General features: G+C 41.4%; 1 protein-coding gene across 2 annotated transcripts in view; it reads left to right on the top strand.

Annotated features, from left to right (window-relative positions):
• The window catches only part of LOC308103994 (calcium-activated potassium channel subunit alpha-1-like), a 142,724-nt gene that overhangs the window by 63,598 nt on the left and 55,333 nt on the right, over window positions 1–23,793 (top strand). For both annotated transcript variants that reach the window (XM_080454235.1, XM_080454236.1), the window contains exons 3-5: window positions 4,877–4,938; window positions 14,007–14,100; window positions 15,610–15,721. In XM_080454235.1, coding sequence (XP_080310361.1) covers window positions 4,877–4,938; window positions 14,007–14,100; window positions 15,610–15,721 — 268 coding nt within the window. The remainder of the gene's footprint in view (window positions 1–4,876; window positions 4,939–14,006; window positions 14,101–15,609; window positions 15,722–23,793) is intronic.

Here is a 23,793-nt window from a genome sequence, read left to right as displayed (position 1 = left end):
TCAATATATAAAAATATGTATTTGGCCGCGGACCCCCATCTCAACATATGTTGTTCCAGGAACCCCCAGAAGCAAAGATTTGAGTTACAAATGTTCGCTTTAAAAAATATATGTTCAAAGATTTGCACAAATTTTCACATTTTTCCAAAATAGCAGATCTTCAAGCTCATAGCACCGCGCTATGAGCTTGTATATCTGGGGACCCCCTGGTACCCCCCAAGGACCCCCACTTTGAGATCCAATTGTTTATGCAGTACATTGTTTAGATACTGTAGTTTGGACATTAAACTTCCCTTTATAACTTCGCTTAACCATTTATTTATTTATTTTCCTGATTGTCATTGTCGTTGTATGACTGTGTCTACAAGGCCACAACGTGGTGTGGTGTGACTCATTGAGCTGTTTCTTTTTCTTTTTTTTTGTTGTTTGAATAACCCATGTTTGTTGTTTATCCATGTGAGAAGAACCCCTCAAAGACGATAATCTGTCAGCTTAAATTTTATAGTGTTCCAGTTCCAATTTTGTAATAATGTAATAGGGATATATTGTACAGTACGACACTAAATAACATGCCACCAAATGTGTGATGCATCGGGGACAGCGTGGCTCTGAGTGAAGGTGCTAAGTGTTTTTTGTCACTGCAGGGTGGGTGTTAAGTCTGAGCGGGGCCACTGGCCAGGCGGTCAGACACAGGTCAGAAAGAACTCAAGTCTTTCAGACACATATAGCCGTGTTCATTCTTTAACGCAGGGTTGGATTTGCTGGGGGGGGGGGGGGGGGGCGGGCGGGGGGGGTCCATGCTGCTGATTTTGATATCCCCCACTCTGGTCATCGTTTGTGTAGTCTGTGGGGATCTGTTTTGGTGCTACTTCTGGTCAGACTGAATTAAATACTTGCATTTCCTTTTGGCGAATTCTTTTATAACATCTCGAATCTTTTATAACATCAGGGAAAGGGAAGTCTGGGATTCTCTGCTGGAACGGTTACCTCTGTGACCCTTCTTTGGAGATGATGGATGGAGGACGGAAACCTTTTGACAGATATGCGTATGTACAAAAGATATGGTCATGTACAGTATATACGTATTTTGACAATCAACCAACCAATCAATCAATCAATCAATTGATGGAATAGCTTGGTCTTAGGGGAACTTGATCTATTGTCAGACAAATGGATGCCTTTTTATGTCGCAATTTGAAGGTACAATCAATTCCCCGTTGGAACACATGCCCCTTCGGTGATGCAATACCTGTTGTAACCAGTGTACCTGTTGTCAGAGTGCCTGTTGTAGCCGTTGTCAGAGTACGTAGTGAAGTACCAATTATCATAGTACATGGAGGCCAGTCAATCACAGCAGTAGCCTATATGACATCTTAATAATGGCATCACATTTCTGCATAATATGGGCATAAAAGGGACACAGACAGACACATACAGAGATCTCCATATATGCCCATACGTATAGGCATACTGGTCGGATCGGCTGTTCTGGACAAGTGCATATATGGGCTTAGTGGTTGGATCGGCGCCTCTGTACAAATTGTCTATCTGACCAACTTCCCTCTGGGCAGCGCACTCCCTCGGGTCCTCGGCAACACACACAGAGTTTGAAGTCGATCAGTTGGACGGTTCTTGAGATGCACACACTCACTCACAGATATTTTGTGAACTTATTGATAGTTTTCAGTTAACTAAAATGGTTTCAATTCTATTTTTTGTTATTTTGGTAGGTTTATTTAACAATACGCAGCCCTCACACCTACTTCGCAACGCCGATTCGACCGATATGCCCATATATGGAGATCTCTGTATCTGTCATTCCTTGTCCCTTTCTTTTCCCATATATGGAGATCCATGATGTCATCAGTATATGCCCATATATGGATATGTGACGGGGTTTATGCCGCAGGCCGGCCTCAACATAATGGTTATATCTGAGTCATAGGTCTGACACAAATTCCCTAAATCAAGGCAGGTAGTTGTTCAGCGTGCATTGACTCATATAGTAGTCAGTTATCTTCTATGAATCATTCAGCCTGAGTTTACTCTGCCCCCCTTGTGGATTCCGCCATCTGTCAGCAAAATATACATAAATTACTAAAGCTAATAGATCTTTATTGCCACTTTGTGTTTCATTTGTTGTCATCATCCTGTTTGCCACTCAACTGGGGCTGTCAGTAGTTCCAAGCTCTCTCACCGTCTGTTCCATAACCTCGGGCCGGTCGGAGACATGAAGAGATTTAGCGGCTTTCAAAGAGTAGAGGGAGGGCAGATAAAAAATGCATGGAGGTGTTTTCTCATTATGGCCTATCAATAGCGGCCGGGTGACAATAAAATTTCACATCATGGAAATGAGTTGTGCTCACCTCATTCATTATGGATACATTTTGCCTGCTTGTTAAGGACGGACATTTAGTAATTTCTAAACACAGGAAAAGCCAGCTATATGGTCACAAGGAACCTGGTTGTGTGTCGTGTTAAACGTGTGCACAATGTTCCCTTTCTTAATACATTTCACCCAATGTAGGCTAGTCATTATCCCAATCCCCAATTCTCCACATAGCTGTGTAGGTTGTCTCTGCTAACCCCTGGCTTAGAGTCATGTGGGAGAGTGTAGACCAGCAGTGTCTTCATTTGATGTTTGCGGTTCAAATCTGCTGCTGAGCCAATCAAATGAAGCTATGAGAAACTGACCCGGAACAGGAAAGAGGAATGCCACCCTCTGGAAAAGGGAACGTGCACAGAACGTATTCGATATACAGGAAACCGCTTGCTGACACTTTTTAGCTGACAGTGAGGAGTTTCACCGGGAGGGCATAGCCATAGCACATGTTGTAGAAAACCCCAACTACATATTGTAGAAAATAGCTTCATAGACCTGTTTGACAGCACTATCATCAGTGTTGTGTAAATTCATGTTTTTTTGTTTGTTGACTTATCTTTTCTATTAATGTTGATCAATTCAAGAACTTGAACCTTGAACACTCTCACAGGAACGTCTATTCCTATGCTTTACTATTAAATTACCCCCCCCCATTTCACTTTCTTATCTGTATAGAGAGATGTGACATTATTAGTTTGTAGAATAACACAAATCCATCATTTGCTTACATCGGTGACATTATTGTAAACACAAATCCTCTGCTACAGGCTTCAGTGAATCGCCTTGACAACTCTCAGGAAGGTGTGTGTGTGTGCGTGCGTGCGTGCGTGCGCTCTAGGTGTTACCTGTCTTTTCCTCACTTCAATTGCCCCACAGTTGATCCCAGTTTCCTTTGACACTTACTGCGGTGCTGTGCTGCACATCCACAGTGATTGAGTTTCATCTGAGCTCTGTCAGTGTCAGGGGGAGTCACATGACAAGTCCTGCGTTGTTTGTCAACATCGCTGGTGTTTGTTACTTTCCAGTCTCTCTCCCAACCATCCTGTTCTGAGTGTATGTAATACAGCTCAGTGCTTTATTATTTTATTCAGTTGTCTCTCAAGGCTTATTTCTGTTTTGTGGCGCGGCCATTTTGACGATGTGGCCTTTTCAGTTGAAAAAAGGTTGAGTTGAGTGACGCTCGCCAAAAAGGGGTGTGCGATGAATAGCGAATGTGTGAAATTGTGGACAATGTAATCGTTATGCCAATAGATTCCTCCCCACACACATTTCTGTGTTGCCACTGCTGTCGTAGCCTACTGATTCACCTGCCAGTGAGACGCTCGACAAAGCCGGATGCATCACGGTGGATTTGAAACCCACAACCTGCGTGGTGGTGGGCACTGGGCAGGCACTTTTACCACTGTGCCACCTGAGCGCCTGATCTGCTGTTTAAATATGAACGGATCCCACGCATCTAGTGAAAATTATGTGTGCGTGTGTGTGTGTGTGTGTGCGTGTGCGTGTGTGTGTGTGTGTGTGTGTGTGTGTGTGTGTGTGTGTGGTGTGTTCCCTTACAGTTACCAGTCTGTTTATCTGTCAGATTGATCTCGTGGGTATTATTTCTGACACTGTTGTTCTGCACATTTGTTGCAGGTCCACAGCTCACAGTTATTGTGAATATATTTCCCCACTTTTATAAATGATTAATGATTGTGTTCAGCGTGTCGGGGAGAGAGAGAGAGAGAGAGATGAGAGAGAGAGAGAGAGAGAGAGAGAGAGAGAGAGAGAGAGAGAGAGAGAGAGAGAGAGAGAGAGAGAGAGAGAGAGAGAGAGAGAGAGAGAGAGAGAGAGAGAGAGAGAGAGAGAGAGAGATGAGAGAGAGAGAGAGAGAGAGAGAGAGAGAGAGAGAGAGAGAGAGAGAGAGAGAGAGAGCTGATGTAATGGTTGCATTGTTGAGTATCAGTCTTGTAGTGTAATAGTGCCTGTTCTCCTAGAGCTTTGAAATGTAATTTCAAAACAACAGAGGTGTCACCAGAGTTGTGAAGTTGGTTTGATGACATTATCTACTATACACACCAACATGGAAAGTAGGGTGTCTGTGAGTCCGTTGACTCTGTGTTAAGCCAGATTTAAATTTTGTGTTGTGCACAGAACATTACAGTTTAAAGGCCCAATCAGTGATACAAACAAACATACAGTGTCTACAGTGCACTGTAGACTTTGATTCTAGAATCCACATAGCTGAACTAGCTCTATAAACATGTTTTTTACTGTAGCCTACTTGCTGTATTTGGGGGGTGTAGGTTAGTTTATATTCGTAATGTTTGCCAACATTGGAGTAAAACAGACCCGTATTGACCTGAAATTTGAAAGCATATTTTCTATCTATGAATCAAACTCTTTAAGAATGTATGTGAATATAAACCTAAGTTATCATGTTTAAATCAATTAATGTCAATTAAAATCAATTAAATCTTTAATGAGCATTTTTGTCTTTGTTTGTTTTTTCAGGTGGTGCTCGTATTTGCTCTCAGCATCGGTGCCCTTGTAATATACTTCATAGATTCCTCTGAGTAAGTATTTCTATCTACCTTACTATTATGCACTCATTCATTGTTATGACCATGTTAAAGCTTAGTTATCCAGCTGTGAGATCTCAACTTTTCTACTAACATCCCTCTTGGTCAGTTTTTAGCTTCAGTACATTTTCCTGATTTCTGAACCCAAGTACCCCCTTTACCCGACTACAGCATTTTGCTTTGAAAACGGCAAGCGAAGCATGATGCTATGAATGAATGACAACCCACCTTTTGAAAATGATAACATTACAAATAAGAAATGGAGTGAAAGAGTTGCAATTAGTGCCTACTGAGCAGATTTATTTCAAACTGTGGCCATGACGTGTCAGTATTTTCAAATAATGTGCAATTATGGCTGTTGTTCTAGTCAGGTTTTTATTTATATATTTTTTTGTTTCCTTGAACCCTAGCATCCCTATTCTGGGGTGGAGGGGACATTCACAGAAAATGGGGGGGTTAGGTTATGTCTTTTACAGGGGCCAGTTTCGAATTGCAGCCACCTGGTTAGTCCTATAGTGAGCATTAGTGAGGACCCGGGTATGGGATCACGCTGTAGAAAAGCAAAAGGTTCCTTTAAGCCCTTTATACTTAATTGTAGGACTCGGGTAACCAGAAACACAGAACTTAATTAACAGGGACTGAGAGAGAGCACTCAGGTAACCAGAAACAGAGGCCATCTGGTGGATAAGTGGGGAATAGCAGGGGTGGGGAGTTGAAGGAAATGTGGCTGGAGAGGACGAGAGACAGACTAGAGTCAGGCTGTAAAGACTTGTGACAATTCACCTCAAATTATACAGGTGTACGTTACTAATTATGCCATAATTATTATAGTAATAGGATGCTAATCAGACATCTGCCGAAAACTCCCAATTGGTGAAAAAAAAAAAAAAATTGACACTGGGTCATGAAATTTGCATAGAACATTTTCAAGATATTCTTATACGTTTTTCATAAGCTTTAGAGACAAGTGGCCACACGCACACATAAAGTGCTGTCCTGATAACCATTTGGTGTCATGGGTTACGTGGGATTTGAGCGGACATAATTATTTTATCTGATCTCCATTCAGGTAACTACCCTGGGCTTACTGGCAATTTCTGATGACAAACAGTCCTCGTTTTACAGATGAAAATTGCTTAATCTCGGTAATGAAAGGATCAGACTCTCGGAGCGACAGGAAAGGCAAAAGTTCCGGTTCCAGAACAATCGTCATCACTCATTAAGCCGGGGGAAGTGGAACACCCTTTTAGCAACGTATGCTGCAGTATACTGTTACCGCTGTGTGTTGATGCTTGGACAGGACGTGCCACTCGAATACACCATCATAACAGTTTTTTTTTTAATCGAGCTCAAAACACTGCAAAGCGCTTAGGGACAAAGAGAGAAAGCAAGTTTCAAATTGATCTGTGGTCCGCAGTCCCAGAGCCTGGCACTATTTTGTTATTTCATGAGACAACATATAGACTAGAGTGTTTGGCTTGTTGTGACATGGTCCCATTTCATTATGTGGCCAAGCCCAGGTCGAGTTACAGTCCTCTGAAGTGCCATCTGTAGTGCTCCCATGCTGCTCGCAGTGTCCAATACCTTTCCACCTGATTAAGGGTGACCTTTGATCTCTCTCTGACCATTTCCCCCTCTCCACGAGAACCAGCTTTGTTAGATACACATGATGGCAGATGGACAATGGTGACACAGCGGCACCTAATTAGGTCTGTTTACTGTATTTCCCCCCGCTCACAGTCATTCTTGTGCTGGAGGACCTTTGTCCTGTTTCTCGTTATAATGGCAGACCTTTGCAGGTCCTTCTATTATTCAAGGAGTATTTTTGCTCTACCTGTTGTCCCAATGAGCCTTGTGTTGTGACAAAGAGTAACCAGTTAGTTGCCCTCTTGCGTGCCTTGTCTGTGACAGTGGGGTTGTAACAGATACCGTATGGCCCTTCCTGTAATTAGTCCTGTGTGAGGCCTGCATATGATGGTCGTGCAGTGCTCAATGCCACCAGCAAGTAATATATCGGCCGTTATTAGATTTCTTTTGACAGCATCGGTATCGGTCCAGATTTTTTACCACTTTCAACCATTTGAGTCATTATAGGCTGATAAGCTGATAACGCATCACGTTGTGAGCTACTGCAGATCCACATTATAATTGTTTTTATTCTTATAGGTTTAAGTGGTTAAAGGGATTGTAGGCAACATTAAGCCTACATTTTAAGAATATGTATATACATATATTTTGCATTTTTCCCCCTCTATCAGCCACTATATAATGATGCTGGGGTGTTTTCCTGCATTGAAACACAGTCCTCTTTCTGAAATCCGTATTTTCCCTACTGTTTATGTTTGTCCGGGACGTGAATGCATGGACGCGCATGTGCGCGTCCGTGCCCGTGTGAACTGTTCGGGTGAAACCGAATGGGACCGAGTGCAGCCGACAAAAATGGAACGAGCCGCCATTGTTTTCTCTGTAGGCAGTTTCAACTTTTTACTTTCGATTTTAAAACGCTCTCAAACTTCTTTTTTGAGGCACGGAATTTACTTTTAAGATATCGTTTGGATAGAATTTAGTTCTTTAACTTCATATATGTGGTCAATTTATCATGAAAGAGCCTATTTAAAAATATAAATTCAGAGAACCGGCAGGGGCGGGCAGTGACACCATTGTATCCGAATAAAGCAACCTATTTTCGGCATGGCCTGTTTAGAAGTCCCCTGGTCGTCGGGGAAACGAACTGCTGATGAGGAGGGGGGGGGGGGAGTAGAGGTGCGGTGTTTGACAATAGTTTTTTCTTTTTTTTACCTCTGAACTCGCCTACAATCCCTTTAAAGATGCACTATGTAACTTTCCTCTTCTACCCGTTGCCTGCGCAAGGGCTGACATTTTTACCATTGAGCTAAATAGAGCTACATAAATGCTTGCTCAGGGGATAAATTGAATCTTGACCATCAGGTAAAAATTCTTGTCAGATCCGTGTCTAGGTGAGGCATGACCTTTGATCTGAATGTCTCAATAGAAGAGCAGGGAGACAAAATACAACCCCCATTGTATATATAAAATTAATTGGGATCGGCGTCTGACCCAAAAATGTGTTATCGGTCGGACTCTACCAGGAAACAACTGAGAAATGTCAACACAGTTAGAGAACTGCGATAACGGACACTGGGTATGGCCCAGGGAAAACTTAACACACTCTGGATCGGGTCTGAGCAGGATGTTTTCCTTGTTACTTGACCAAGAAAAGGATTTTCCCTCGGTAAAGCTGCAGTTTTACCGAGGGAATCTGCAATCTATCTGCAACTATCTGCTAAAGCGCCACGGCCACGGCTCAAGATGAGCATGTAGACAGAGTGATTTATTCCCTCAAGGTGCGTTTTGGTCCCCAATCTCCACGACTATTACCATTTCACACATGATGGATCTATCTGGATGGGATGTACAGTTTGAGTTGGATTAAAACAGACAACAGAGCATGTGTTGGTGAAAATATGAATTAAAGAACCATGCCATTGTTAGTACATGGCATTGTCCATTGTTTTTCATGAAAGCGTCCTTTTATGAAAGGCGCTATATAAATTCAAGCTATTATTATTATTATTATCGTCAACATCAGCCTCATAGTTTACATAAACCTCAACCATTTTTCTTCAAAATTGCTAGAGTTTAGAACCTTGTCATCCCCAGTTTAGATATTGAGTTTGTTTACATGTCATCCTTATTTAATAAACTTTACACAATGTACCTGAATACAGCTAAAATTCGAGTTTGAAATGCAGCACGTAAGGAACCATTTTTCTAGGTTTATGTATATCAATTACAAATTTGAATGGCTTTATTCGAGCCATGCAGTGATATTAGTTAGATAGTATTATACTAACATAAATGACGTTAGTATAGTAAGTAGCAACGAGGGCGTCTGACCCCTGGGAAATGGATTGCTGACTGAGGTGGAGCGCCACACCTACAGTATATATGGTCAGCTCCCAGTACTTACCGCCCATGACCCCATGCCCAAGCCGCGTTACTCTTACACTGAGTTGGCGGCATCCAAGATCGAACCCAGAACCTTGAGATTCAAAGGCGAGTGTTCTACCAATTGAGCTTACTTGGCACAAACGGAGTAGTGACTTCCAAAAGGGTGAATTACGTCCTACACCTTAAAAGTGGAAGGGTGCTCGGGTGGTGCAGGGGTAATGTTCCTGCCCTAGGGGTTTGAATCCTCTACCACAATTGGCCGTGTTCGAGGGTAGGAAGCCGGGCAGGGAGGGAGATCTCTGTCGCTGTACTAGTGACTCCTACGGGTTGGTCAGGGCGCCTGTTCAGCAGGGAGGGGAACTGGGCTTCCCGGTGAAACTCCTTACTGTCTGTCAGGTGAAAAGAAGTATAGCTTCGTTCTGTATCGGAGGAGATATGCTTGTCTGCACCCGCCCACGTGACCAACCGTAGAGGTTAGCAGTGACACACAACTGTGGCATAACGACTAAATTGAGAGAATGAGGGGAGAAATAGTTTTTATTTAATAATACAAATAAATAAATGAAAACTTTGAGTGTTTTTCCACACTGTTTTAACATGAATGGCAGTGAATGACATCTAAAATTGTAAGCTGAGATCTACTAAAGTATTGACTGCATACGCGTACTGTATGTACACAAAATCCAATCTGATTTAGGACTGAAGGACACAACCCCAGCCACCAAACCACACAAATGCAAATGCACAAAAGAAAAACACTACTTTATGCCCTCTCACAACTAATAGTGTTGCATCATTGCCTGCTCCGTACGTGTTGAATGGCAGTCGAGACAGAACTGAATGAGAGAATCATTATTTCTTTGGGAGAAAAATCGTGATTCACATTCAGCAAGAACCATGCAGCCCTACTGTGTGGCTCTGCAGCTTTGGCTATTACAGCTACGATGGAGAGATATCAGGCACAGGATTCTGCTGGGTCCCATAACAGGCTCAGTCCCTTCCTGGCCAGGCCCACTGGAACTCAATTATTTAGCACAGCGGGTCTGGGCGCGCTTCGGCCATTACTCTGGCCTGTCACCCCGCTATGACAGCGATTCGGTTGGCTGATGCTTCATTAGTGTGAATGAGGGCAGAACCATCTAACATGTTTGAACTATTCTTAGAGGTGCCAGTTAGAAACGGTGGTCATGCTGTATTGTACTGTACCATAATAAAACTAAACATAAACAAACTTTAAAAAAAAAACGATGTCTGGGAATAATGGGCAGAGACAGATATTTGTGTGAAGCTAACTATGTATTGGTTTGGTTCTGGTTTTCTGGTTCTTTGGTTGTCTGGGAGAAGAAGGTAAAATATCTGGTTTAAAGCTCCCAATGGTGCAATGTTTCGACCTGATAGCCAGGTCTTCATTTGGTTGTCTGGTTAACTACATCAGACAAAACACAGAATCTGTTGAATTGCACTGCCATTAGTGTATTGGAGTGCAGGAGGATGCCATTTAGATGTCATACTAATTGGGAGGGAGGGGATGGATACTAATGGCTGAGCTGTAAATGGGAGAGATGTTGTTGGCAGCAATATTGTGATGATTATTGTCTCCGCCAGGCCGAAAGGCATGGCAAGAGAGTCTGTTTCCCCCTCCGTCCGTCCGTCCATGCGTGTGTCCGAGTGTGTGTCCGTGTGTCCTGTCCGTCCGTTACCACCAAATCTCCGGCACCGTTGGCCCGGTCGCTGCGAAACTGTGCACACACACTCCCTGGATGCCAATTCAGAACCTCTGCCTCATAGGCAGAGGCTCTGGGCCTGTTATAGCGCCACCTGGAGGCCGATTTGTGCAAAACCCATTTTTTTTACATTACTCCTACAGATTTTATCCAAACATCATGCAAATCGGTACACAGTATCTCTATAGTCATGTGATCAACACGGATCTGTCCGATTTCCCATATTCCATCCTCATTGCCTAATGTTGGCTTCCAAAATGTGCAGGATTGGTCCGTTTTGAACAAAATGCCTCAAATCATGAACGCAGCTTGCGATTTCCATGAAATTTCACAAACACATTCCCACTAGGCCGAGGAAGAAATGCCACCCTTTTTCACATAGCGCCACCAGCAGGTGTAATTTAGCAAAACACATTTTTGGAACAAAATGCCTCAAATCATGAATGCAGTGTCCGATTGCCGTGAACGACCTAAGAATAAATGGCACCTTTTTCACATTGGCCTATTATAGCGCCACCAGGAGGCCACAATAACGTACCTGACCTGGCGGAGACCTGTGCTCCGAGGAGCACTTTTTCTAGTTATACACTGTATTTGGTGTGAATAAGTATTTTATGATTTGTTCTTGTGTCTTTATTGTATTGTTATGTGGTGTTATGTTGTGCCCTATGGGTTGCCATGCTCGTAGTGTACTGTATTGTCTACCTACTTTTGTTTATTAAAAATATTGAAACAGAATTGCACTGCTGCACATCGGATCAGACCAGAAATAATCTGTGACATATTTCACAGTCTGTTTAGTCAATCTTACAGCTGTGTTCAACCACTATGTTATTATGACACATAGTTATTATATTTTAAAGATGGAAGATAGCAATGGTGTCATGGCCCATCCATAATGTTCTCAACTGTCAGATAGATAAAGAGCATGCACTGCTACTGAAGCCACATGTGTATATATAGTAAGAAAGTCTATGAGGAGTACATTTAGCATAACAAGCAGCACGAAAACGAACCATCACTTATATCAAGGGTTCCCAAACTTTTCAGGCCGTGACCCCCCAAAATAATCCTATTTGAACTAGGGACCCCCCACCCTGACAAGCACTTGGAATTGTAGGCATTACATTTAGTTTGACTCGATTCCACAGATAAATATTGTGAAAATAGCCTAACTAGTTGTAAGCAATTTAAAAATGTCACGGCTATTTTCACAATTCTTGCCTCTTTTTTACACAATATTTGACAATTTGGCTAATTTGGTGTTAAAAGAGGTCTTAAAAGACCTCAAATTGTCACTTTAGAAATGTGCAGATACCCCGTATACACTTATACTGTATGTTGGTTTGTTTACTGTTGAGTGAGAAAACAATGTTGCACATTAAGCTAATCATCTGGGGACCCCCCCAGAATAATTTGGGGAACTGACTTGTATCACGTGCCAGTGACCTGCTTGCCCCTCCCCTCCCGTTTTTATCCGAGAATTTCTGGGAACTCAGATAAGCTCGCCCCTATAACATGATGCCGCAGAAATGTGTGATCCTCCTGCATAGCAAGGAATAACAATCTGCATGGTTCACCAATAATATGTGCCAAGCTCCATTCTAAACTCAATCTAACCTATCACCAGCTCCATCATAACGGACGTTGAATAATTACAATCTTCAAAAAGGTAGAATATTTGTGCTATTTAATAATCGTTGCTGTCTGGCAGAAACCAGCTACAGTAACTCAATTTTTCAGTTTTCATAAATCAGTGCTATTGAACCAATGAAAAGTATTAAAAAGCGCTTCAGACAAAACCAGCTAACTCCATTGGATCGTCAAACTGTGTGCTAAACCAGCTAACTCTACCAAAGGGGGGTGGAGTTAGCTGGTTTTGCTAACTCCAGGCTCCACACCCTGACCTCCAACCTCATTGTGAGCTTGGAGGTCCATTTAGCTGTTCTTATCAATGATGGACAAAACCTCCTAACTCCCACTTTTTGTTTTGTTTTTTCATTTCCTAAAAAATGAACATTTTGGAGTTAGCTGGTTTTCTGCCCGACAGCAGAGATATATATTTCTGTCAATTACTCTTTTTTTAATAGCAAGTTAGATTTAATGTCTATACATTAAAGGCATAGTGTGTAACTTTGTCCTGTGTTTACATATCCTTCTTTACCAATCATTTCCCTCTTCATCAGCAGTCATCAGTCACTTAATGTGGTGGTGTTTAAGAAGCAGAAACACATTGCCCTCTCACTGTATCTTGGCGTTTTCACTTTTGTTTGTTTTTGACGGGTACCAAAAAACGTCCCGTCTACCAAAACAAACAGCGTGTTTGGTGTTTTCACTGTTTGTTTCTGATGGGGACCAAAAACGTCCCCGTCTACCGAAACAAACAATTAAAACATAAAAATACAACGAGAGGGCAGTGTGTTTCTGCAGGTAAACACCAGACACACTAGTCCAGTGACTGATAGCTGTTGGAATAGAGGGTTATAAGTATTTTCATAATGCATCATAGACATGGGATGCATAGCAAGTGTTACCACCATTTTTTATTGTTGTATGTAAACAAAGGGTAAAGTTACATACTGTACTATGCCTTTAAGTCTATTAACTGTTGTCTCTCTGAATGATGATGGTAAGTTTTGGATGTACAATATGTGTCCTCCTCGGTAAGCCTATGATATCATATTTGGTCTGGATAACATTGAGGGTGTCTTGTTTCATTCCCAGGTTGTGATGATTATTATTTTATTTTTTTAATAGCATCATTACCAAGTCCTTACATTGACTTATTTCTCTTTATTTGAATTCGTAGTGCCAGAAACAAGCTTTTTGAGGGTGAGACTTCACTACATTGCTAGTATTTGCTATGGCTGCTTGACGTCATGAAAGAAGACGTGAACCCTGCATGCATTTAACCCTTAAACTACTGCTATGGCTCTTGCATTTCCATCAGACTTAACCCTGTGCTTACCTGAAATGCCATCTACAAGACAGGGAACGCAGTCCTGCAATATCATGGCAACATGAAAATGATATTGCACCCAGAAAGCAGATTCATTCTGCAAATTCAAAGACATTCTTTTTTTGGCAGTTATTTAAGGGTTAATCAGGCATAACAACAAATTATTGCTTGTGTGACAATGAATGCATGTTTTTTTCTCAACAGAAAAAGCTTTGGGAAAAAAAATCACAATTTTGCACTTTTTGTGAACTTCATATTCTCTTAAAATGCTTTTTCAGGAAAAGAAGAATGCATCTTTTTTTATGTTTTCATGAAATCTCATGTCATATTCTTTTGATCAGTTCTTTTCTCTTGGGATCACCAGTTGTTGGACATTGACGCGCCTCATCTCTTTCTCCATCCCATAGCGATATTGAGTCCTGTCAGAACTTCTACGAAGACTTCACATTGCAGATCGACATGGCCTTTAACGTGTTCTTCCTGTTATACTTCGGCCTTCGCGTGAGTATAGCCACTGTTACAGTGAAATCCCGACCTTTTTTTATTATTATCTTAAAAACATTTTAAGCTAGTGAAAATAGCAGCTCTACAAGCTCACAACGCCTCGCTCCGCAAGGCGTTGTGTACTTGTAGATCTGCTATTTTCACTACTTTCGTGTGACACTCTTGTATGCTGAAGTAGGCCATTCATTTTCACGCAAAAACATACAAAAACTTGGAGATACAAGGTCTCTAACCGACAGTGACGATATGTTTTTCGTAAATTAATGCTCTATTTTGTCGTACAATAGTGTCACGCGGCGAAAGTAGCAACAATAGCCGAGTTATAAGCTCACCAAACTGCACGTGTTGTGAGGTTGTAGATCAGCTTTTGCTCTTGCTACTTTGGAAGAAATTTTAATGTGAAAGTGGTTATGTCTGTCTGGGTTTTATAAATATTTAACCAATGAAAGTGTTAATAATTCAATTCAATTCAATTTTATTAAAGTGTCAAATCACAACAAGTTGTCTCAAGACACTTTACATGTAGAGAAGAGACCCGACAATCCCACCCTGTGCAAGCAATTTTGCGACAGTGGCAACGAAAAACTCCCTCTTAACTGGAAGAAACGTCAGGCAGACCCTAGGCTCTAGGGTGGCGGCCTTCTGCCTCGACCGTGTCGGGGGAAAGAAGAGAGAGAGAGGGAGAGACAGACTGAGGAGAGACAGAAAGAGATACAGTACAAGTAGTAACAATAACAATAGTAGGGCTTGTGACTAAACTACATTGTTCTTGACGGCAAGGGATACCAAGTCAGGGTTTGATTTGCTGCTTTTAATATCCCCCCCATATCATTAATGTGGCCGGTGGGGATATATGTTTTATCCCTGCTTCTGGTAAGACTGAATTATAAATACATGTATTTCCTTGAAAAGGGGAAATGTCAAGGGTCTGTTTTTTCACCCACCCAATATGGTGAAAGTTATATATTTATGGTTCCAATATGTATCTTGGAGTTTATGTGGCCACATCTGTGACATCAGTCATCTATACGATGTTAGTCGACTATGACATACATTTGATGTATGACTCCAAATTTGGGCAAGGTTTCAGCCCGACTCGAACCCCATTAGCTTCTATAATCTAACTACAACCGTGAATTTTGAGGAAGATTATGTGTTTTTTTTCCTCCTCATATGAATGAACTGCATGTGTTCAAAAATCTTAATATCTTAATATTGATTTGTGAAGATTAACATCTTGAGGAAAAGAAGTGTGAATATAAGCCTTTGTTTGCTACAGAGCTTCTTAACCACTGAAATGTTTTTGAAAGTTTTCAGAAAAAAACCAAAGAAAACTGATATAATATAAAATATAATGTTGCTGTTGGTAGTCTATGGCTTAAGTGTTTAATTGATCAAATTTAAGGTGGGAACCCATGGATGGAGGTACCGTCCAGGTTTGTTCAACCTTGGCTCGGAAGCAATCTGTTCTACTCAGTTTGATGCTTTGTTTCTTTATTCTCACAGTTCATTGCTGCCAATGACAAGCTGTGGTTCTGGTTGGAGGTCAACTCAGTGGTGGACTTCTTCACAGTTCCTCCTGTGTTCGTGTCTGTATATCTGAACAGGAGTTGGCTTGGTAAGCACATGAAGATTTTGCATGCAAGTCTTTTTTATTCTGATTGTCTGTGGTGCCACCCAGTGGACATTATGTGAGTAGCAGTTCAGTCCGTAATTGCAGAAGCTTAATCTGTTTAAAGGGAAAACGTGCGCACAGCTCTAAATCAGTTCTCTTGAGCCTCATGCATCCGAAAAATGTCCTCATAAAAATCATCAAATGTTACTTAAAGTGTCATTTTCTGTATCTGTGTCAGTCCAATGACAATTCAAGATTGTTGAATGGTAATGTCGTTCCCAGTAATGTTTTCATGTACAGTACTGTAGGTTGGTCTCCGGGCATTGTTCAGGGCGTCATTGAAATGCCCTTCACCTTTTGAACCGAGCAGTCCAGCCCACCTATAATACCACTCCATTGAAATCAGATTGAAAGTACACAATGGATGAAAAGTGAATAGGCTTTGTCGGTGGCTCTGGCATTCGAATCGAAATCAATCTGCAAAATGTGTGAAGCTCATCACTAAGAGAGGCCTGCAGCTGAAGTACTGTGGATTGCAGCTGTTTGATGCAGGATCTTGTTGTCTTCTTGCTGTAGATATATGAATGGTCCCCACGACCCCAGCTCCAGCTTCAGTCACCCTCCACCCTGCAGTTCCACCCTCACACATTATTAATTCCGTTCAGTACAATTCAAAGGGGCTTTACTGGCATAGGAAACATATGTTTACAAAACAAGTCTCAAAGAAATGTAAAAGAAATGTATAAACAGATATAACATTTCCACTTTGCAGTCAAGTATTGTATGTACAAAACTAGAATAATAATGAAGTAAAATAAACTATTTTTCGTTTTTATGGTGGTTGTATTCTCATTGGACACATTAACAACTCACACATCTTGTGTTGTGTTGTGTTTACAGATTATTGTACTTCACCCAGCACATATGGAAGTTTTGTTGTTGTTAATTGTCATGTTTCAAACTCTCCTTGGGCGTTTGTAATCTGTGTCTCTGATGTCTTGGTACAGTTGGTAGGTAGTTTCCACTACGTTTTGTGTGTAGTGGGTGGCACAGTCTGTCTTCTCTTGGAAGCCAGGTCTGCCTGAGGCTTTCCTTAGTTTTGGGTCACAGTGCTCAGGTATTAAGCCACTGTGTATTCCCGGTTTAGGGCCAAATAGCGTTCTAATTTGCTCTGGTTTTTGGGTTGATTCTTTCCGATGTGTCAGATGGATTATTTTTGTTTTCTTATGATCTTGATTTAGTTAAGTGGGTTTTCTGTCTAGTGGCTCTGCTTGTGTTTCTTTGTAGGCGAGGGCTTTATTATGGAGCGTGTCTAAACCCCATGGTGGTGGGCAGGTACTTTAGGCTGTCCAGAAGAATAGAGTGATCATATTCATAATAAAGCTACAGACGGTATATGTCTTATCAAAGGCTGACATGTCTTATCCGTAATGCGCCTCTCTTTTAAATGTCATTTAACAGCAGCCAGGCACTGCTGATGATGGCACTGTGGGGAAATAAGGCCTGATGGAAAGTCACTCGGAATATGATTCATATGTTTGCATTATGCAGTCATTTATGGAGCACTGAAAGCTTTTCTGCTTCCATTATGTACATCTATCACTATTTCAGATGTTTTAGCCAGGCCCATTGTATATTTGAGCTAAAAAGCATTATTTTATACTTTGGCTATTCAAAAGTAGCAGATAATACAAGCTCATAGCGCGTCACTTCGTGCCGCGCTATGAGCTTGTAGATCTGCTATTTTTGAAAAATCTTGAACATTTTTGCAAATCTTTGAATATATATACAGTATTTTTTGTGAAATTGTGTGAATTTTTTTTACTCAAATCTTTGCTTCTGGGGTTCATATAATTTTGGGGGTCCTTGACATGCAAATGTTTTGAGCACCACTTATATAGCAACATAAGTTTGGCGTTGTTTGGCATTTTGTAGAATCGGCCTCAGGTCTTAATGGGTTAAAAAAGGTTGAGCATCACTGATTGAGTGTTTTTTATCAGGACTCACACCATGAAGGAATGTTTCTCTGGACAGCAGGGCATTTAACCTGAGACCTTTCGGGTCTGTATCATCTGAGTAAAGGAATGATTTATGTTGTTCTGACGATAGGGAAGCGTGTGTGTAGTGTGGGAAGCGATACACATACATACTGTACATACATACATACATACATACACATACTGAATGCGTCATTCCTCCCACACATTTTGTCCCAAACTCACACAAATCGATACACATTACCTCTGGAGTCTGACTCGTGATCACAATGTCCCATTTCACAAGTTATCATGGTTGCGTTCGGGAATGCGCACCAGGAGCGCACGTGCCTATTAGTTTGTATTGGCCAGTGCGCTCAGTGCTATATTTCCGAACGCAGCCCATACAGCCAGTAGTGTATGTATAAAAAAATAGCAGATCTACAAGCTCAAAGCGATGCGTTGTGAGCTTGTAGATTGGCTATTTTCATACATGTCTGAATTGGTTAATGTTTTAATTTTATTTTTTATAATCGAAATCTACAAATGAACTAGTAACTTCTCAGATAATTGTTGTATAAGTACAATATTTTCCATGCAGGCAGTTTTACCCAGCTGATATCTGATTCTGCCCTCCGAAGAGCAGTTATAAATATGTTGCTCAGGGACATATTAACATACTGCAGAGAGCGGGTCTTGAACCTGTAACCTTCGGCTCACTGTGCAGCCACTCTATCCATTCAACTGTCTCTATGACTTCTGTGGATCTAAAACATTTTGTTTTCAAGGCCCCCCCAAATTGACATGTATTTGGCAGTGGACCCCCATGTGAAAATATGTAGTGTCAGGGCCCCCCATGAGAAAGATTTATATTTAATACTTAAAAAGAATATATATATTTCAAATTTGTCGATACTTTCACACTATGTCAGGGATAGGAATCAAACCTATAATAACCTTCTGGTTCTCAGGCATGCTCTTAGTACAGGGCGCACTGTGCCTTGCAATAATCTGAAGGCCAAATGGATAATGACAGAAAAGCCTTGTTTCCATTGTGGTTCATAAACATTCAAACATCTAGACTAGACAAGCAACAGCACAACAAACCATAGACAAAATAATATGCTGTTAAGATCTTTTTCTCTTTTTTTGTATTGTTGTGTGTTGTTCCTCAAAGAGGAATGAAGACCATGTCACAGACAGGCAGTCAATAGCTCAGTGTGTAAGACAGTGCCTATATGATCTAGAGTCCATGGGTTCACACCTTGCTCACTCTTTACCCTGATCCTTTCCTTTACAAGGAAAGGCTCAGGGTAAGGAGTGAGTGAGGTTTGAACTCGCACACCCAGAAACTCTTAAAAGCAACACAGAAAGCAGTGAATTTCAGCCGGTATGATGGCCTAGTGGACTAAATTCAAGTCACAAGGACTGGCATTGCCAGGACTAGTCGAAATAAGTTGCGCCAGTGTCGGGTACTGAAGATCATCTCATCCATGCGTGAGCGGGGTGGGCGCAGGGGGCTGTGTCCCCTGTGGTTTCCAGACAATATAGTGGAGAGGTTATAGAAAGAATATAAAGGGGCAGCTGAAATATTACAACAGAAAGATTGAGAGGGAGGGGCAAGGAAGAGGTGGAGTTAGATAGAAGAAGGGGAGGGGCTAGGAAGAGGCGGAGAGTGGAGAGAACATTATATACTATGACACAACATAAGAGAGAGAACACAACTATTATAAGATACTAGGATCTACTAGTCAGAATCATAGAGTAAAATAGTTTAGTCAGTATCATGATGAGAGAGCAGAATTGTGTTGTTCGTCAATGAAGATGACGAATCATAGTTTAGGAGAATCATAGTCAGTCTGATATTAAAGTGGTAGCCAGTATTAGTGTTTCGTCGTAGCCAGTACCAGAGTATTAGTATTATAGTTTCGTCAGAAACATAGTTTAGGAGAATCAGTCAGTATCATAGTTTAGAGAGAGAGAGAACTTTAAGTATACTTGAATCGAGTAGTAAACTTTAAGTATAATACTCTGGTACTGACTAAAGCCTTGAACTGACGAAACACTAATACTCTGGTACTGGCTACGACTTGGAACTGACGAAACACTAATACTGACTTAAGCCTGGAACTGACGAAACACTAATACTCTGGTACTGACTACGACTTGGAACTGACAAAACACTAATACTCTGGTACTGACTACGACTTGGAACTGACTGAAACACTAATACTCTGGTACTGACTACGACTTGGAACTGACTGAAACACTAATACTCTGGTACTGACTACGACTTGGAACTGACTGAAACACTAATACTCTGGTACTGGCTACGACTTGGAACTGACAGAAACACTAATACTCTGGTACTGACTACGACTTGGAACTGACGAAACACTAATACTCTGGTACTGACAAAACATGATTCTGACTAAACTATGTTTAGGACATTTACCTGCATAGTTTAGGAGAGAATCATAGTCAGTATCATGTTAATAGTTTAGTCAGTATCATGATGAGAGAGCAGTCATTGTGCCATGCATGATGGTGTGAGAGAATTTTTTGTGTGTTGTTCGTCAAAGAGTAATGAAGACGATGTCACAGCAAGGCCGCCGAGCTCCTGCTCTGCAGTAACTTCTTTGTCGAGGTTGGGCCGGTCCTGCATTCTCTGCTTGGGCAACCAATCCTGGTCCTGGATTTACTGTTTCACTGACCAGTTAAATATTTGCCCCAGACCAAGGATGAGCAGGAACAGCAAGGATTAAATAAAGTTTGATTTTTACACTTTGTCAAATGAGTTGGCAGTTCAAATGGCAAGAGACAGACAATCTCTACTGCCTTTTTAGTTTTCATTGTCCAGCTCCTGTACTGGATCTGCCAAAATACACGGACTGTGGGCCTCCTTTCTTTAATATCCAATTTGATCGCATTTATAAATTAAATATGGCGGCATTACTGGAAAGTAAGTACATTTACTCAAGTACTGTACTTTTTTTGGTATGTTTAATACTTTATTGGAGTACTTCCTTTACAGGATAGCTGACTACGCCACCCTGGGAGTTTCACCCAGAGAATACCATATGATGCACAATACACATTGAATACCAACCACAGGTTATTAATAAGAGGAGCAGAGACGTGTGTTTCCAGTTTAAAAATGTTTGTTTTTATTTATAATTCAAGGCAGAATAAGCAACTCAAACTAAGGCTTCAAACTGGAAAGGTCAAGTTTATGAAGTTTAGGAAATATATTTATTTAGCAATTTCACAACTAATTAAAACATAGTACAAATATCCATCAAAAACTAATATCTATCAAAAAGAGTAAGACACGAGATAAATATATTAAAATACACACAACAACACTGGGTTCTTAAAAATAATGAGCATGCAAGCAATAGATCATGCACTAAAGCTATAATAAAATATACTAAAGCTATAATAAGGACAAAACAGCAGAGGCAAACGGAGCTTCTAACAATACAAAAGACACAATAATCTCTATAAAGTGGCACGGACGGACACACAGCGCACCTCCGTTTACGGGGGGAGCAGTGAGCACCTGCAGAGTTAGGACAACATTAGGTTTCGCTAAGCTCACACACACATCAATACATAGTTACAAACGGAACGCTCCCACGACCAGGCAGACGGACAAACTAACTGGCAGCCGTGTACAGCTGCCTATTAATCAGCCTGGTGATTACGGGGGGGGCGTTGCTAGGGGCAACCAGCAAAAGCTCAACCCACTACAATCTGAAAAGTTGAAATGGGACATTCTACATAATGAGTAGTTTAAGTACGTTTTCAATTCCGCACATTTAATGTTAATGACAATAACTGTGCTTAGTTTGGCAAAAAAAAAAATCGTGGCAAATAGTAATGCTTTGATCATCTCACACTCCATTTTAACGTCTTATCTGAATGACGAATACAAGAGTATGTTATATGGTACAGTATATAGAGCCATGTTGAACACAGTTAGAGTCGATCCCGTTCTCCCGGTGCGTGTTCGAACGTTGATATTCTTGTGCTGCTGCAAAGTGTAGAGACGCTGCCTTCATGATCTGATCTAATCTCCACTCACTCTTTACCCTCTACTGCCCTCTAGGGGCTACAGAAGCACTAGTCAAAACCAACACAGAAAGCAGTGAGAATCAGCCAGTACTATAGCGAAGCGGACTAAGTCAGAGTCATTCAAGCCTAGCACACCCGAGTTGCTACCGCTTGCAGTACTAAGGGCCGCGGGTTCGAATCCAGTCCCATAAAGCCAGGTACTGAAGATCGTCTCATCCATGCGTGAGCGGGGTGGGCTCGGGGGGGGTTATTCCCCGGGATTTCCAGACAGTAAAGCAGAGGGGTTATAGAAAAAAAATATAAACGGGCAACTGAAATTTTATTTCACAGATATGTGATATTTATTTAATTGAGAGAGAAAAGAAGGGACACCACTGCATGTATTGTAGTTAATGACCACATTTAGACATGTCTTTCTTTAAACTATTCCATAAATATGATCTAATGAACCAAACATAAATATGATCTAATGAACCAAACTAGGCACCACAATTACAACAAGTACAGATCCTGTACAGTTACACGGCACATGTTTAAACCAGTTGAATTAAAGGTAATTCAATGTTTGTTATGTCCCCATTCACTGTTATGTCCCCCATTCACTGTTATGTCCCCCATTCACTGTTATATGGTAGACCTGCTTTGTTGCCCCTGGTGGTTGAAATCTGAACTGGGGAGGAAAAGAGGGACAGACCGACAGACAAAGCCTCCTGTAGGCCGACCCCCTGGGGGGTCTGGCAAAAATGTGCCACACAGATACAAAACAAACCCATAAAAAATACAAACAACATGTTATCCACAGCAACATGGGCAACATGGTGATACTAATAATACATGTCATAGTGCAGTGTTGTGCAGTGTTGTTCAACCACCAGCTACCATGGAGGGTCTAATGCAGGGGTCTTCAACAGGGGGTCCGGGACCCCTAGGGAGTCCTCACAGTTACTAGGCTACAGGGGGCCGCCAAATATTTGCATATTTTTTTATTTGCTTTTTTTACACTAGCCACTTCAACCCTAGCATTTCTATTCTGAGGGGAACATTAGCCGAAATACAAGCTCACAACGGCGATTGAATGGATGAGTTGGATTGCGATTAGTTCGATTGATAAAATAGCCGATGTGCAAGTTTGTGACTCATTGTGAGCTTGTAGATTTGTGACTCATTGTGAGCTTGTACTGTAGATTAGTTTGTGACTCATTGTGAGCTTGTAGATCAGCTACTTTCTCAATTTTTGCATTATACCATTGTACGGCAAAGTATAAAATAGGGCTGGGGATAACCTAATTGATTTAATCAATTAGACAAAAAGTCAATTAGAATGTGTTGATATAAAAATATATATAAATGTGTAATCGATAGAGTAATCGCACCGAGTGCTGCGCTACGAGCTTCTTTGAATGTATATACTTTTGAAGTGAACATTTGTAGAAGCAGCAAAGCTTTAAAAACATATACATATTCAAAGATTTGCACACATTTTTCACGATTTAAAAAACATAGCAAGCAACATATACAAGCTCATAGTGCGGTATTCGGTGCCTATTCAGCTATGAGCTGAATAGCTCATAGCTAAAACAGCCCAATTTAGCTGAATAGCTAAAATAGCCCAAATCGAAAATGATAAAGATGCGTTCCCGGTCTCCTGCAGCCCCGGCTGCTGGTCATGGTCATGGTGTCCAGTATGAACTGGCACCATGCTGTGATCATGAGCACGGCCCAGAACACGCCCACGTTGTGCCCCATCAGCTTCATCTGGTTCCAGAACTCCACCCGCCGGGTACCGTGCCAGTAGCCCAGGTTCCTGTCGATGAGCAGCACCACTAGAGGCAGGGTGGTGGCCAGGACCTGTGTTGGACCTATGTTGATCTAGCTTGTAGATCTGCATTTTTTTAAAAACATGCAAAACGTGTGCAAATATGTATGTTTTAAAGCGAACATTTTAAACTTTTTTAACTTCTGGGGGTCCCTGGAACAACATATTTTGAGATGGGGGTCCAAATACATATCCTTTAAATGACC

This window comes from Gymnoscopelus braueri (genome assembly GCF_963280865.1).
Source record: "Gymnoscopelus braueri genome assembly, chromosome: 17".
NCBI classification, from domain to species: domain Eukaryota; kingdom Metazoa; phylum Chordata; class Actinopteri; order Myctophiformes; family Myctophidae; genus Gymnoscopelus; species Gymnoscopelus braueri.
Note: the sequence above shows the minus strand (reverse complement) of the source record. Positions and strands in the feature narration are given on the sequence as shown.